The sequence below is a fragment of the Protobothrops mucrosquamatus genome, unplaced genomic scaffold (genome assembly GCF_001527695.2).
Source record: "Protobothrops mucrosquamatus isolate PMUCROS unplaced genomic scaffold, P.Mucros_1.0 scaffold7, whole genome shotgun sequence".
In the NCBI taxonomy this organism is placed as follows: Eukaryota; Metazoa; Chordata; class Lepidosauria; order Squamata; family Viperidae; genus Protobothrops; species Protobothrops mucrosquamatus.
The window spans coordinates 2,548,265-2,564,941 of NW_015386394.1; the positions used below are offsets into that span (position 1 = coordinate 2,548,265).

General features: G+C 43.4%; 1 protein-coding gene across 1 annotated transcript in view; it reads right to left on the bottom strand.

Moving 5' to 3' along the window:
- PPFIA3 (PTPRF interacting protein alpha 3) overlaps window positions 1-16,677 on the bottom strand; it is a 49,852-nt gene that overhangs the window by 9,510 nt on the left and 23,665 nt on the right. Inside the window, 5 exon segments of the mRNA XM_015810182.1 lie at window positions 2,410-2,503; window positions 2,958-3,092; window positions 5,001-5,181; window positions 6,549-6,771; window positions 7,401-7,585. Coding sequence (XP_015665668.1) covers window positions 2,410-2,503; window positions 2,958-3,092; window positions 5,001-5,181; window positions 6,549-6,771; window positions 7,401-7,585 — 818 coding nt within the window.

Below are 16,677 nucleotides of genomic sequence, written 5' to 3' on the forward strand. Positions count from 1 at the left end.
TTCTGATCCTCAGTTTTCCTTTGCCTGCCCTTGCAATCTTCGACAATTAAGAAGAGAGTACATCTCGATATGGAATGAAGAGACAAAAGGACTCTATCAGACTTTCCTACAGAGCAGCAATCTGGAGATCACCATGATCTCTTTCACAGTTTGAATGCAACTCAATGTAAGATGTGGGAACAATACACAAAATCACTAAATTTCAGCAAATCCAGCAGGAAAGCTGGGAGCCTGTTAAGGAAACTGGGTGAAGCTAGACAGCCTGCACAACAAACATCCAACTTAACTCCTGATCTAATAGCCTCTCAATTCGAACTCAAAGGATGAAAGGACACCCTGCTTTCAGCCAGAGAGCGCTTTCAGCTTTTCAGCAGTTGGGCCAAATGCATTCTAAGTACTATTGCTCCTTCTCTATAAAAGAAATTGACCTTGCCATTAATAGCCTGAAACATGGTAAAGCCCCAGGCTTCGATGGCATTCATCCAGAATTCCTAATAACACCAGGAGGCACACACAGAATTGGATTGGTAAATTCCTCTCAGATGTAGTTTTCAATGGCTGCCTCCCAGCCAAATTTTAAAAAACTAAAATAATATCACTTCTAAAACATGATAAACCACAAGACTGAGTTGAAAGTTCCTGCCCAGTTGTCCTTTTGATCTCCTGCTACAAACTCCTGGAAAGATGAATTATAAACAGGATAGTCCTATAACAGATGAACATCTGCCCGTGGAACAAGCTGGCTTCCTACAAAACCAGAGTTGCGTGGATCAGGTGCTAAGCCTAATATACTATACTGAAGCAGGACTACAACGAGATCGAAAAACCACGGGCATCTTCACAGACCTAACTGCAGCATGCAGTCCAGATTGGAAGGATGGGTTGTTATACAAACTGTGCCGTATTCTGCCCTGCAAAAGTCTCTATCGACTAACAACATGCTTAGTGATAGGTCCTTTCAGATAATAATGGGGGACAATATAAGTAAGGTAAGATTAAACAATGGTCTCCCACAAGGCTCTGTAGTGGCACCTATTCAACTTCTATATATATCAGATATGCCAGAGACAAAGAGATGCAAATTTGGATATGCTGATTATTTGGCCATCGCAGTACAAGAAAAACACATGGAGCTGGCAGAAAGCCTCTGTCCAAAGATCTTAAGATTTTTGGAAAATTATTCTGACTGGAGGCTCACTCCTAGCACTACAGTAACAATGTCCTTCCACCTTAACAAACCAGCATATGAAGCCCCGAAGTCTACTTAAATAGCTTACTCCCCTATAGCCCCTATCCAAAGGCTCTTGGAATAATATTGGACCGGACTCTCTCCTATAAGGTACATCTAGAGAATATGGTAGGGAAAAAAATCAATACTAGGAACAGTATATTTCAGAAATTATGTGGAACTAAATGGGGAGCTTCAGCTGCCACCACCCTCAGGTCATTAGCACTAGAACTGGTCTGCTCCACAGAAGAATATTGTGCTCCTGTACAGCTTAACAGCTGCCATACTAGTAACTTAGACGCCAGACTCATTGACACCATGAGGATGATAAGCAGATGTATTAAAGCCACTCTGACTTGTTGGCTTCCTGTTTTCAGCCATATTGCACTGCCAGCTGTACAAAGCCAAGGTGAACTAGTGAGAGAATACAGAAAAATTATGAACTCACTCCTACCGGTGCATGCTGACCTTCCTCATTTATCAGCAGGAAGACTCAAATCCAGGAAGCCCCCACCGGCCCTTGCACAACATCTACTCAACAAAGTTAACACCGATTACCAATGGAAAGCCAAATGGGTTCCTGAACATCCAAACATAGGAAGACATATAAATGACTCTACAAAAAAGGTGCCAGGCTTTGAATTACCATGTCAGCAATGGACAATCCTGAGTAGGATTCATACCTCACATGGCATCTGCCAGGACTTGCTGTATAAATGGGGGCGTAGCATCCTCCCCTCGGTGTGATTGCAGGGTCCCACATCAAACTGTAGATCACACTGTGAACAGCTATAATACTGAGGGCATATACTACTCCAGTATATGATTTTTTTTCATATAAGCAATGCTGCACTTCAATAGTTAGATCACCTAAACATTGGTATTTGGATATAATCTTTTTAACATTTATATTTTATTGTGATTTATTAATCTAGGTGAAATGTTAATATATATTGCAATACTACGTATGATATACCATGTGCTAAATAAATGGATGCCTGCATAACAACCATTTAACATTCAATATTATAATTCTACAGATAGTTATTCCCATTTTGCAAACACAAGTGCAGTACTACTTCCTCCAGCTACCACCTAGTGACTCCACAAGCCAAGCTGGATTTGTGCAGGTGCAAATCTATGTAATCTCTATCAGTCCTCTTTTTCATCCCTGTTCTTACTTCTTTTTGTTCCTACGATCCTTGTCCACAGGTCCTGAGAGTTTGGAAAGGCCCAGGGGGTCTGCAGGTGACATCTCATCAGATGGTGTCCCAGCTGTCAAGAAAGATGGACAATTAAACAGGGAAAAACACATCATGGCCTCCATTAACTGTCTTTAGTTTCAAGAGGGAATTCCTATACAGATACTTCTCTCCATGTGGTGAAAATCACAGACTGGAAATAGCAGAGAAGAATCTTTGGGCCGCATCCATGTTGCTCATTCCAATAAGATCAGTGCAGCCAAAAGTTAAAAGGAGCCGAGGGCAGGGTTCTCAAGCAAGGCAAGAGGGTTTCTCTCCCCCCCCCCCACAATTGTTACAGAGTGTGTTTGGCAAGAGACAGAAAAGCCAAATTGTGAGTAGTCTTTCTGAACTTGATGTGCTCCAGATGTGCTGGATTAAGCTTTGGTCACAGGGATATAGAGATAGAATTACATTTACAGGAAAGGACTGGGGCTTGTTCTGGGAGAAAAAAGATCAATCTGAGTCTGTGGGTGGGGAAAGCATACCAAGTGAGGGGGACTCACGGCCCAACTGCCCCAGCCTCCCTTTCTCTTTCTTGCCGAAGAGACGCCCGATGGAAGATTTGATGCTTTTTTTCTTGGTGGACTTGTGTAGAGAATCCTGACTGCTATTCGTGCCATCTGTCCCCAGACTGTGACAAAGGAAAGAATCAGAGTTAGAAATACTATTTGGATAGCATAAGAAAAAGGACAGCAATAAGTTGTCCGAATATTAAAATTGCCTCCTGGATTGAGTTGGTATAAGATACTAATCTAAGACAAAATAGTTAGGTTAGTGTGCTTGGAGACCCAACTAAGATCTAAACATATAAGGCAGGGGTGTCAAACTGCCGGCCCACGGGCCGGTTTCATCATAACAGAGCTGCGCCCACCCCATTGCTGGCAATGGCAAAAAAGCTCCGATACGTTGCGCAACGTCACGTGACATCACACGTTTGACATGTATGATATAAGGTGACATCATAACCATATTTATTTATTTGGGAATAGTATGGTATATAAACTAAAATCTGCACATAAGTGTCTTGAGTGAACTCAGACCTTAAAGTTCTGCTTTGTCTTTGTACCACACAATCTTTTACTCAAACCTGCACTTTTTAGTCTCTTTTTCTCTAGCAACTAATTCTTTCTTCAAAACAAATCTCTTCCTGAAGCACAATTTCAGCCATACAACAGTGTCGGAAACGGTTGGGTAGAACCTAGTATTAGAACTTAGGGAGGCCTGTAGTAGGTCAGTCAAGGATTTTCAATACCAAACCTTTAAAAAAATAAAAACTAAAACAATCTGTTTTAAAAGCCCCAAATTAGGTAGCTTAAACCAAGAAAAATAAATACATAGTAATTCAAGTATGAATGCATGTTCATTCATTCCTTCATTCATTTAATGTATAGTTTTTATAGGTTCAATTCAAAGGTTCTGTGCAGAATTCAGTGGAATTTAAGTAGGCAGTGGAAAAACCAGAAATAGATTTTCATGTGGAATGTTGCCTGCCTGCCTGCCTGCCTACTTTGTGAGGAGCCTGCTTGTTTTGCCTGTTTTGTGAGGAGAGCTTTTCCTGGGTCTCCCTGAGTCTAGGATCTGTCACAGAGCACTGCTGATCAAGATGCCTGGAAGAACTAAGAATCAAACTGGCAGTAAACTGTGATTTACCAAGCCAACAAGCCCTATCCATAAGATGTCAGGAGGAATAAAGCTGCTTGAAAACAGCTGAGCAGCAGCGGCAGCAACAATGATCGACTAGGTGCCAATGGAATAGGGGAACAACTGTCTGTCTGTCCTGGGGTTTGAGACCCCTGACGAGACACTAGGAAATGCCAAGAAACATCGGAGCCACTGGGAATATCTGAGTGGTGGTGGGGGCAATCAGCTGGGTGGCAGCATAGCAGGGAAACAACTTGACAGTCTGAAGCCCAAGATCAGCCTGGGGAACAAACTGAATTACTGACCAGCCAGAGAAAGATCTAGATAACTGTCTGACCCCTGGAAGAATTAATCAGACAGATGAGCAGCAGCTAGGGAGTTGAGTGACTTGGCATAGCTAAGCAAGGAGCAAAGCTGATGGTGGATGGCCTGCAGATCAGCTGAGTAGCCTGCTGAAGAAGAGGTGAGGGTCAGCTTAAAGAGCAGTAAAGCGGTCAGCCTGAAAAACAGCTAAGAGGCTGGTTCCAAGGGCAACTGGGGCCCAAGGGACAGTGAGGCCAGGAGCCCAAGGAACAATCAAGCAGCCAGACACATGGTAGGGAACTCACCTTCATTTTGGTTGAACGTTGCAATTCTAATAAAGCAACAGTTTTGAGCCTAGAAGTTGGAATTTGACACTTTGTTCTAATATAATTAAGCCCAACTAGGTACAATTATAATAAATCCATCTGTCCAGGTTGCGGAACTCAGCTGTGCGCCTTTTTGAGGCAGGATACCTGACTATCTGGCCTGTTCATTCCTTTCTGGCACATCCTTAAAACATAAAATGTCAGCCCCTGCACTTCATGCTCTACCTCATTTCTCACATTCCTCCCCGCAAGACCCACTAGGGTTTTGCAATTACCTGGTTCTCAGGTCCCTGCCATCTTCCAGTGCTCCAGCCTGTAGAGCTAATGCTTGAGTCATACGCTCAAGACGCATTGTACGGGGGGTTGCGGGTGTTGGGGGCTCACATAACGCTAAGGCCTTCTCCTCAGAGCTTCGCATCTCTTCCTTGGCAACATGGTTCTGCCGGGAGGAGAAAATGGTACAAAAAACAATCCATTTGTCACTGTTGTCAGGTGGGGAGGAAGATGCTGCTCTCTGGGAGCGTCTCAAGTTGCACAGGAATGAAGGTCACAAACTCATCAGGGATCTAATTGTGCAATATAGTATCTCATTTTTAAATCTCCTTGTAAATTGTGGCAACACTGCAGATGATTTTGATTCCTTGTTTAACAATCTCAACAAGAATTTGACAGTATTGCTCTAAAATTGGCTACTGCTGAAGTTTATGAGAAAATCAGGATTTGCAGCCAGAAGACCTAAAAATTAATTCTGTAATTAGATCATTTTATAGACTGAGCATGTATTGAGGGTACATCTTGTACAAAACCCTTACTAATTTAAGAAGCATAAATTTAGCCAACCCTGGACTACATTCGATCTAAAAGTAATTTAGTTCAACTAACTATTCATAAATTAGATTCTTTTATACACCTCTCTTTGATGTCCTTCAGATTATTGCAACATGATAATAAGCTCTAAGCACACATGCACAACAAGTAATTAAACAATTAAAGAAAGATTTTGTTTTCAACAAGTGACATTTGCCCACAAAAAGAGAAAGCTGAGCAAAGCAAGCCAAGGGCCTATCTAACCTCTACTGTTTCTAATAATGGCCACTTTAGAGGTCAGATAAACTTTTTTTAATTGCCTTCAAATCCAGTATTTGGAACCTTGAAAACTGGGATTTATTCCCTAACACTTATAGCTAAATTATAAGATGGGGAAAGATCTCTGTACTCTTGAAGAACTGGGACTGCACTGCACAATCCCAAGTGGACAACCTGTGACCTGGAGACATGGAGCCCTTGAAAAACAAAATATGTGCATTCTGGAAGTAGATAGAGTCCTGGCCAGTCTTCTACTGGATAGTTGGTGAACAAGGTCAAGGAGCCACCAGAAGTAAACTGGCATTTTCTTTTATTATTGATAAATATATTGGCTCCATCAGAAGATAATCAACCAACTGCTGGGGAATAGATCACTACATTCTTGCTCCTACATATCTGCAGTAGGTTGGGAAGAGGAAGAGGGATGTGAAGTGGGTAAAATATTTGATATGTGAGCAAAAGAAAGGATGTGCATGTACATGTACATGCATTATGAGCCCCTTCTCCCTTGTTCTCCACAACAAGAACCCTGTGAGATTGAGAAACAATGACTTGGGACTCCATACCTGAAAATGGAACCTGAGTTTTTATAGTCCTAGTTGAACATCCTAACCCAATAAAGTACACCCTTTGGTGATTAACATCAATGCTTCTGCAATGAAACAACTGTTTAGAATGCAGCTACATGCAGTCTCCTGCCCAGACGAATTTACAATGTACCATTTTTTCTCCATCACGAGCAGGACTGTGGGGTGCCAAGCGAGGTGTAGAATGGCCACTGCTGGGGGGAGAAGGGCTGGCAAGAGTTGAACTGGTGACAGAGGGAGGAATGGAAGTGCCTGAACGGTAGCGCCCCAAGGATCCATCCAGACTGGCACTGGTTACTCGGCTCTCAATCTCCTCTGCTCGCTGTTCGGTAGATTCTTTCTCTTCTTGGATCAGTCTTATATAGCCAGCAAAGAAAAAATATGATAAGTTGTAGATGATCAGGGTAATGTGTTTTACCTTCTTTTCTATAAATTACACTTGCAGTATAATCTACAAGCAATGTGTGAAATTAAATGGAAGTATTGTGCTTCATTTAGACAATGAATGTATTCCATAATTCACTGGTTATTTGCCTTTGTGATGTAGAGCAATATATAAAATAATTGTAAATAATAATAAGACATCTTAAAATTGCTCAAGTTGAGAAACAATTCTGTATCCTATATATGTAAGGGATATTGCTTTTGATATTCCTCTAGCACCATCAATAAAGAGACCCTTTCTTTGGATGCAATGTAAGGTGCTGGCTATCATATCACCTAAGGAAAATAGAACATTTAAAAGGAAAAAAATGGTCTGTTCAGGGACTAAATCAGAACTCTCTTGACATGGTTCTCATATAAAGATTTTCTACGCTTGGGGCATGTGCTGAAAACACAGGGCATTGTACTTAGGGAAAGCCATAAAATTATTAAATAGTTTCAAGAGAAAACGTAAGGCACAAAGAAATCTGGGTCAAGCAAGGAGTAGAGAGCTATAATTCAGGAACAGGTATCTGCTCTATGTCTGGCTAGGACAACTCACTTGATCTCTTTGTTAATGGCTTCCAGCTGCTCTTGTAGCATGATGGCCAAGGTCTGTACATCAGCCTGTCCGCTGGGAGACAGCAGATCAGCTGAGCTGAAGAGAGGATCACGTTCATCCTCATCCGAACCATCAAGCCCACCCTCAAAGGAGCCTCCAGCTGCTTGCTGAGCCCTCTCCCACTCCTGAATTGGGAAAAAAACACCTGTCAAGAAAGAAAAAAAAGATAGTAAGGGAAAGTCTAATCCACTGGTGGCGAACCTCTAGCACATGTGCCAGAGGTGGCATTCAGAGCCCTCTCTGTGGGCACGCGCACTTTTGCCCCAGATAGAGGGACGCAGGGCCGGGCTGCTCTCCTTCCCCTCTCTATGCATGTGGAGTCCAGGAACAGCTGCGAGCCGGGCAGGGAGAGGGGAACCTATAAAAGGAGCAGGTTTTATCGGGAGAGTGAGTGAGTGGCCTTTTGAAGCGACTTGTGGTGAGTTTCAAATCATTTAACAACCGGTTCTCTGCCTTGCCTTCCCTCCGTCTTGATTGGGGTGAGCTGCTCAGGGGGGTTGGCTGGGATGGGGGCAGGAGCTCCCAGTTGTGGAATTGCTGGAGGTCCCAGCTAGGGAGACAGGAGGGTATGGTTCGGGGTGGTTGCAGGAGTCTCGGACTGGGGTGGGTGCAGGAGGGTGGGGGGGTTATCAGGTCCCGGCTGGGGGAAGGCTAGGGGATCTGGCTAGGGGGGCATGAAGGCCGGGACACCTTCGCGGAGGAAAGTCATCCCCCCTTGCCAGCTGAGCCTCTCATCCACACTGCAGTCACGTAGGATTGCATAGGAGGGGCACCGGGCAGGGAGTTGGGGGGCAGCCAGCAAGGGGAAATCAGAGCCGCCACCATTTCCCTTCCACAGTGCAGCCCCATTGGCGTGGGTGGAAATGGCCCCGGGACAGCCGGAAGGGAGCCTTCACCCGGTATGGGCCCTGTCCACACAGCAGCTCTGATGGGGGCGGCGGTTGCTGCTGCTCCTGCTGCTCCAAGCCCCTCGACCAGCCAACCATGCAGGGAAGCAGGAGGAAGAGGAGAGGCCTCCAGGTGTCTGGAGCCACCTCAGCTGCTCGCTGGCTGCAGCTGGCCCCACCTCAGCAGCCCGATGAGGCAGCAGATCTTGCACACTGGCTGCCCAGCCTCGTGGGGCAGCGGCACTTGGGCAGGAAGCGGCTGTAGTGATCCCTGCATCGCCATGCCCGTCTGGCAGTGAAACTGTGTTGCCCATCCTTGGGCTAGTGGGGGCAGCGGCAGGGGAAGGCAAGCTGTGGCATACACCCACCCCTTGCCGCAGCCACTCCACATCGTCCCACACACATGTCCCGGAGGCACATGCGGGACGATGTGGGGCGGCAGCAGTGAAGGGTGGGCACACACCAGATCCCACCTTCCTCCGCTGCCGCTGCCCCACCAGCACAAGGATGGGTGGCACAGCTTTGCTTCTGGATCTGCTGCCTGACACCATCGGCCCCCGCACACAAAGGCCAGCGAGCGCATGGGGGCTAACAGTGTCTGTCAGTAGCCACAGCCTACTGGCTGTCCTGCATCATGGCGAACTGGCCATGGAGCCCCATCGGCATGGGCGGAGATGGCCCCGGGACAGCCGGAAGGAAGCCCTTGTCTGGCCTGGGCCCCATCCACTCGATGGCTCTGACAGGGGCAGTTGCTGCTGCTCCGACCGGCCAACCATGCAGGGAAGCTGGAGGAGGTGGAGGGGAGCCGGTGTGCGAGATCTGTTGCCTCATCAAGCTGCTGAGGCAGGCCGGCTGCAGCCAGCGAGCAGCTGAGATGGCTCCAGACCCCAAGCTGCTCCTCCACCTCTTCCTGCTTCCCTGCATGGTTGGCCGGTCGGAGCAGCAGCAGTAGCAACCCCCATCAGAGTCATCGAGTGGACGGGGCCCAGGCCGGGCAAGGGCTTCCTTCTGGCCATCCTGAGGCCATCTCCGCCCACGCCAATGGAGCTCCGTGGCCAGTTCGCCATGATGCAGGACAGTTGGCAAGCTGTGGCTGCTGACAAACACTGTCAGCCCCCATGCGCTCGCTGGCCTGTGTGTGCGGGAGCCGATTGTGTCAGGCAGCAGCTGCCCCAGCCCCTCCCTCGCTTTGCCCTGTAGCAATTGGTACCCCCGCCCTGCCTCACCTCACCTCACCCCACCCCACAGGACGAGCCTCCTGCCCACCTCCCTACCCACCAGAGACGCCCTGGATCGCCCCCAACCCTGCCCTGCCTCCACAGGCATCCCTTCCCATGAGCAACATCAAGGTGGCCACGCCCACCCCGGCCACACCCACCCAGTCTGCCGTGATCACCGCAGCCACACCTACTCAGTGGGCCACGCCCACCCAGCACCCAGTGATAAATAAGTGGGTTTTGGGTTGCAGTTTGGGCACTCGATCTCTAAAAGGTTCGCCATCACTGGTCTAATCCCACCTTTCTTGGTTAGTTAATAGAAAGCAGGAATCACAAAAGAATATCCACAAGATCCAGGATGCTCATTGAATCTTAAAATGGCACTGAAGTCTCCCATCCCAAAACTGAAAACCACACTTCATGAGATTACAATTGTACAATTCCACTCTAAACTGCTTTTAGAGCATGATCTTGAACCATGACTTGCTTCATGTTATTCCATCTTGTGTACTGCAGGAATACAGAGGAATGATTTTGATCTTACTTATTACACATTTTCATGGACTTGAAAAATGCTATCATAGTCCTGCATGCCATCTTCTCTCATTCCCTTATTTCTCTATAAAGTTCTCTGAATCTTTCTTAAAATTTGGTGACCAGAACCTCATGCAGTATTTGAGATTGGATTTGACTGATACAGATTGTGATAGGACTATTGGTGCCTCTGATTTAAAATGTAAACTCTATTAATGCACCTAAAATTGCAATTAATTTTTTTTTGGCAGTTGTGTCACACTGCTGACTCACATTCAACTTGTGATCACTTATAACTCTAAGAAAGTCTTCATTTGTACATTTCATTCCTATTTCTATCTCCTGTGTATTTAGTTGCTTTTTCCCAAAGGGCAGAACTTTGCATTTGTCTCTCCTCTCCTCTCCTCTTTCCCTTTCTCCCAGTGGTGGGATTCAAATATGTGAACAACCAGTTCTCTGGGTGGATGCTGCTTACAGAAGTCCATTCTGGGCCTGGGCAACAAAAAATTAACCACTGGTTCTGCCGAAGTGGTGCAAACCTGTGCAAACCGACTGAATCCCACCACTACTCCCTCTCCTCCTCTCTCTCCCCGCCTCTATTTTTTATTTTATTTTTCAATCCACCTTTTTCACATACAAAGAAAATTGTGAATGCAGCTTCTGTTTTCTAATCTATACCCTATTTTACCCCCTTTTGTATCATCTGCTAATTACGATGCATGATTCCAGTATAAAGCTTATGAAATTCACATGAGCTTAGACATTTTGGAAAAAAATCTCAAAAGGACAGGTATCTGATGCTTGAAAAGATTGACAATTCCTACTATATAGATATGAAAAATACCAGTAAGGGCCACCAAGCTTCAGTAGCTAGCAACATGCCCATAAGAGACATGATTACCCTCTTCCCAATTGCCAGTATTTTTTGCTACCCATTCTTCTGAAGTGACATCAGAAGATACTTACCAGGTATTTGTCCAGTGGCAGATGGAGTACAAGGAAAAAAGAAAGAGAAACAAAACAACAATGAGTACAACATGGAAAATAGAAAGCAAAAGATTACAATTATTGCTATGCTCTATGCACACTATCCTGTAAAAGCAACAGCTACATAATTAGACTTGGTACTATCTTCTCTAGCCGTCTTACCCATTCAATGAAGTCAATATCATTTCCTCTGGAATCTATGTCTACTTATAAATAACGCCTATCACTGAACCATGGAAAGCTCAGTAATTCCATAGCATTCTTTCTTAATTTCCCTGTTTTACCAGCTTTAATGATTCCTTTTTCAGTTTAGTATATTTCCCTAACATCATCAGTGCCCCATAAATCAGTTGTATTGGCAATGGTATTCTCTACTTAGATTAGCAACATGAAACCCCAAATCAATATCCTATACATATATGAAGGGTTTGACTTTCTACAGGAAAATATAAAATGTTTGTATAATTATGGGTTATGAGAAATTGGATACCCATATATATTTCAATTTAATTACACTCCATATGGAAAAAAATAATTCCAGAGTATGATATGCAACACAACAATACAGCTAATATCCCCAAATGTGCAATAGACTGTCTGATTGATTCCTAGCTGGAAAGAGCATGTGGGAACCCCCAAATACATTTTTACCTCCATGATGGAACAAAAGCTATATTCAATGTTCCAAAAGTATAAAGAATCCTTATGGGTCTAAAATGCAGAAAAGATATGCAGATTCCTGAGATGCCTGCAATAAGAAGCCTTTCATATTCTTCATTCAGCATCTTCCCATATTCTATTGCAGTGAGCGTTCTTGATCTAAACATTAGTTGTACAAATCTCAATGAAATCAATGAGAAATTAATTATCTCTCAACTCCCATTGATTTCACTGGGTATTAAATGCAACTGACAAACAAAGATGAGAAAGGAAGGTTGAGGCAGATTTAATTTCCAGCCTTGCTGACCCATTGCTTTCATTATTCCAATGCTTTCTGCTTGGGGGTTATAGAGGTTTTATTGCAAAATATCTAAAGCACACTTGTTGGGGATATCTGTTTTAGAGTTATGAACTGGCAGGAGGCAATGGGGAGTGTTTGCTAAAAAAGTTGGATTGCTAAGAATTCAGAATGATTGTGGCCAAGAATTCTAGGGAAGAGAGTTGTTGAAATATTCTAGAAGGAACTGCAATAAAAGATGTTTTCTGACATATGGGTTCTGCTGCAGTATGAACCACAATTGTCAGCTGTGGTTTTCCAGATCAACAGCAAGGTGATGATCTGGTGAATCTTCTAGAACCTTAAATGTTTCATTTGCAGCTTATGTATTTTCAGGGATGGCACAGAAATATTCCTTGCAAAGCACCTTTAGGTTACAGGCCAAATAATATGCCTCTCCTCAGTCCCCACTTTGAATGGATAATGAATATACCATGGTATAATAATAATAATAATAATAATAATAATAATAATAATAATAATAATAATAATAATAATAATAATAATAATAATAATAATAATAATTGCATATAAAGTCAAAATTAAGAAGATAGCAACAGACAGTAAGTGCCGCCTATGCAAAGAAGCTGAAGAAACAGTGGACCACCTGGTAAGCTGCTGCAAGAAGATTGCACAGACTGACTACAAGCAGCGGCATGACAAAGTAGCAACAATGGTGCATTGGAAGATCTGCAAGAAATATCATTTGCCTGTAAGCAAGAACTGGTGGGATCATAAAATAGAGAAAGTCNACAAAAAAGTCTGGATAATGGACGTGGCAGTGCCTGGAGACAGCAGAATAGACGAGAAAGAACTGGAGAAGATAACAAAATACAAAGACCTACAAATAGAAATAGAAAGACTGTGGCAAAAGCAAGCAAGGGTAGTACCAATAGTAATAGGCGCCTTGGGTGCAATCCCAAAACAACTGGAGCACCACTTGAACACCATTGGCATTGACAAATTTGTCATTAGTCAATTGCAAAAAGCGGCCTTACTAGGAACTGCTTCCATCTTGCGACAATATCTGTAATAACATCAAACATCCACATCTGCCTATCCCAGGTCCTTGGGAAGGACTCGATAGGTAGACAAAATGCCAAATCCAGTCTGAACATCTGGCTGACTGTGCAATGATTCATAGTAATAATAATAATAATAATAATAATAATAATAATAATAATAATAATAATAATAATAATAATAATAAAGTTGGAAGGGACCTTGGAAGTCATCTAGTCCAACCCCCTGCTCAGGCAGGAAACCCTATGGCATTTCAGACAAATGGTTGTCTAGTCTCTTCTTAAAAACTTCCAGTATTGGAGCATTCACCGCTTCTGGAGGTAGTTGTTCCATTGATTAATTGTTCTAACTGTCAGGAAGTTTCTCCTTAGTTCTAGGTTGCTTCTCTCCTTGATTAGTTTCCATCTGGTACTTCTTGTCCTGCCTTCAGGTGCTTTGGAGAATAGCTTGACTCCCTCTTCTTTGTGGCAGCCCCTGAGATATTGGAACACTGCTCTCATGTCCCCCCTCGTCCTTCTCTTCATTAAACTAGACATACCCAATTCCAGCAACCGTTCCTTATATGGTTTAGCTTCCAGTCCCCTAATCATCTTTGTTGCTCTTCTCTGTTTTCTTTCTAGAGTCTCAACATCTTTTTTACATCGTGGTGACCAAAACTGGATGCAGTATTTCAAGTGTGGCCTTACCAAGGCATTGTAAAATGGTATTAACACTTCATGTGATATTGATTCTATCCCTCTGTTAATGCAGCCTAGCACTTTGTTGGCTTTTTTGGCAGCTGCAGCACACTGCTGGCTCATATTTAAGTGATTGTCCACTAGGACTCCGAAATCCCTCTCACAGTTACTAATATTGAGCAAGGTACCCTTTATATTATACCTGTACATTTGGTTTTTCTTGCCTAAATGTAGAACCTTACTTTTTTCACCACTGAATTTCATTTTGTTAAAGAGCGCCCAGTGTTCAAGTCTGTCCAGATCCTCCTGTATCCTAAGCCTGTCTTCTGGAGTGTTGGCTATTCCTGCCAGCTTGGTGTCGTCTGCAAATATGATGAGTTCCCCATCTATCCTCTATCCAAATCATTGATGAAGGTGTTGAAGAGCACTGTTCCTAGAACAGAGCCCTGGGGCACCCCACTACACACTTCCCTCCATGTAGATGCAGTTCCATTGAGGACCACTCGCTGAGTATGGCCAGTCAGCCAGCTATGAATCCACCTGGTGGTAATGCTGTCTAACCCACATTTTTCTATCTTATCAAGTAGTAGGTTGTGGTCTACTTTATCAAATGCCTTACTGAAGTCCAAGTAAATTATATCCACAGCATTCCTCTGGTCCACTAATTTTGTCACGTGGTCAAAGAACGCAGTAAGGTTTGTCTGGCATGATCTGTTTTTGACAAACCCATGTTGGTTTTTAGTAATGACTTTGTTTGCCTCTCGGTGTTTGCTGATTCGTTGTTTATCTTTTCCAGAATCTTCCCAGGTATTGAGGTCAGGCTGATAGGTTTATAATTTCCTGGATCCATATTTTTTCCTTTTTTGAAGATGGGAACTACATCAGCTCTTTTCCAGTCCTCCGGTAGTTCCCCAGTGCTCCAGAATCTTTGAAAAATATAGTTCAGTGGTTCTGAGGTCCCATCTGCCCGTCCCTTGAGAACCTTGGGGTGTAATCCATCTGGTCCTAGTGATTTGAATTCATCTAGGCTGGACAGGTGCTCACTTACTATTTCCATGCCTATCTTAACTTGTGTTTCTATTCTGTTTTTTATGGCATTATTTTTGATAGGTTGGGCTGTTTTTTCCCTTTGGGTAAAGACACTGCAAAAAAATGAGATAAATAGTTCTGCTATCTCCCTGTTGCTTGTCACCTTCTTGCCACTTTCCCCCACTAATGGACCAATCATTTCCTTCACTTTTTTTCTTGTTTTTTACATGTTGAAAGAAGCTTTTTTTTTGTTATTTTTGACTTTGATCGCAAGCCTTAGTTCATTTTGAGCCTTAGCTTTCCTCACTTCATCTTTGCAGGCTCGGGCTATTTGCTGATATTCTGCCTTAGTTATGTGCCCCTCTTTCCACTGTTGCTTCAACACCTTCTATCATTTCATCTCTCTTAGTGAGAATTAGATCCAATATGGCTAATCCCCTAGTTCTCTTCTCTACTTTTTGGGAGACAAAGGTGTCTGCTAGGTTTGTCAGGAATCTGTTTGATCTTCCACTTGGTGCAGAGTTTGTCTCCCAGTTGATGTCAGGGTAATTAAAGTCCCCCATTACTATTGTGATGTGCTTCCTGCATACCTTAGTTAGCTGTCTAGTAAACAGTTCATCTATTACCTCTGTTTGGTTGGGTGTCCTATAGTATACACCTATGGCAATGTCATTCCCCCCCCTTTATATTGACCCAAATACATTCAAGACAGTTTTCATCATTGTTGTGCTCTATTCTGTAGAGATGTAGTTATTTCTTATATAGAGAGCAACTCCACCTCTTTTATTTGGTCTGTTTCTTTTAAATAATTTAAATCCCTCTAGCTGTGTGTTCCATTTGTGGGTTTCATTCCACCATGTTTCTGTAATGGCAACAATATCATATCTGTCCTCATTAACCTGAATTTCTAGTTCACTCTGTTTACTGTTCATACTCTGTGCATTGGTGTATAGACATTTATGACTGACCCTGTGTTTACTTTCTACATAACCTGTGTGGTGCCTGAGTTCCCCTATTTTCTTACCACCTGTTTGGTTAGTGCACTTTGTGTGGCACTCCCTATTAAAAGCTTGATTTTACTTGACAGCAAGGTTGATATTCTTGTCCACACACACATCTATGTTACATGCACTGATAGCCCTATAATTTTTAGATTGCCGGGGACAGGGATGTTCTGTATCAATTAACTCACTGTCCCTGTTGTTTAGTTTAAATAGTCCTCCAGAAAATCTGTGAATTTATTGCCGAGTAACTCAGTCCCTTTCTTTGATGGATGCAAACCATCTCTTTTGTACATTTTTTCATTGGACCAGCTACAGACATCATGACTAATATAACCAAAGCCTTTCCCTTTACACCACTCCTTTAGCCACATATTGAATTCTGCTATAAGCTGGCCTTTTCCATTTTGCTCCTTATACACTGGTAAAACCTCTGAAAAAGTTAGCCTACAGCCTATTTTGCTAAGTTCCTGCCCCAAGCTCTGGAAATCATTCTGCACAGAGAGTGCACCTTTTTGGGACAGATCGTTAGTGCCAAGATGTACAATAGCCTCCACATCACAGTCCTTGCTGGCATTCTTGACTATTTTAAAAATACGCTTCTTGTCCTTACTCGCAGTAGCACCTAGAAGACACCTGACCTATTTGAAACCTCTGTGTCCTTTCCTAAATTTACATCCCTTATAACTGAATCACCATCCAGAAGGTGGCTTCTCTTTTTGAATGCCTTTCTCCTCTTGCATGACTGATGTATAATACCTGATTCGCACTTCTCCCTGTCGAAAACAAGTTCTTCATCTTGGACCACGATCACCTGCTTATTTGAGTTATCATCACAAATACCTTTGCCTGTCTCCTTAATGTC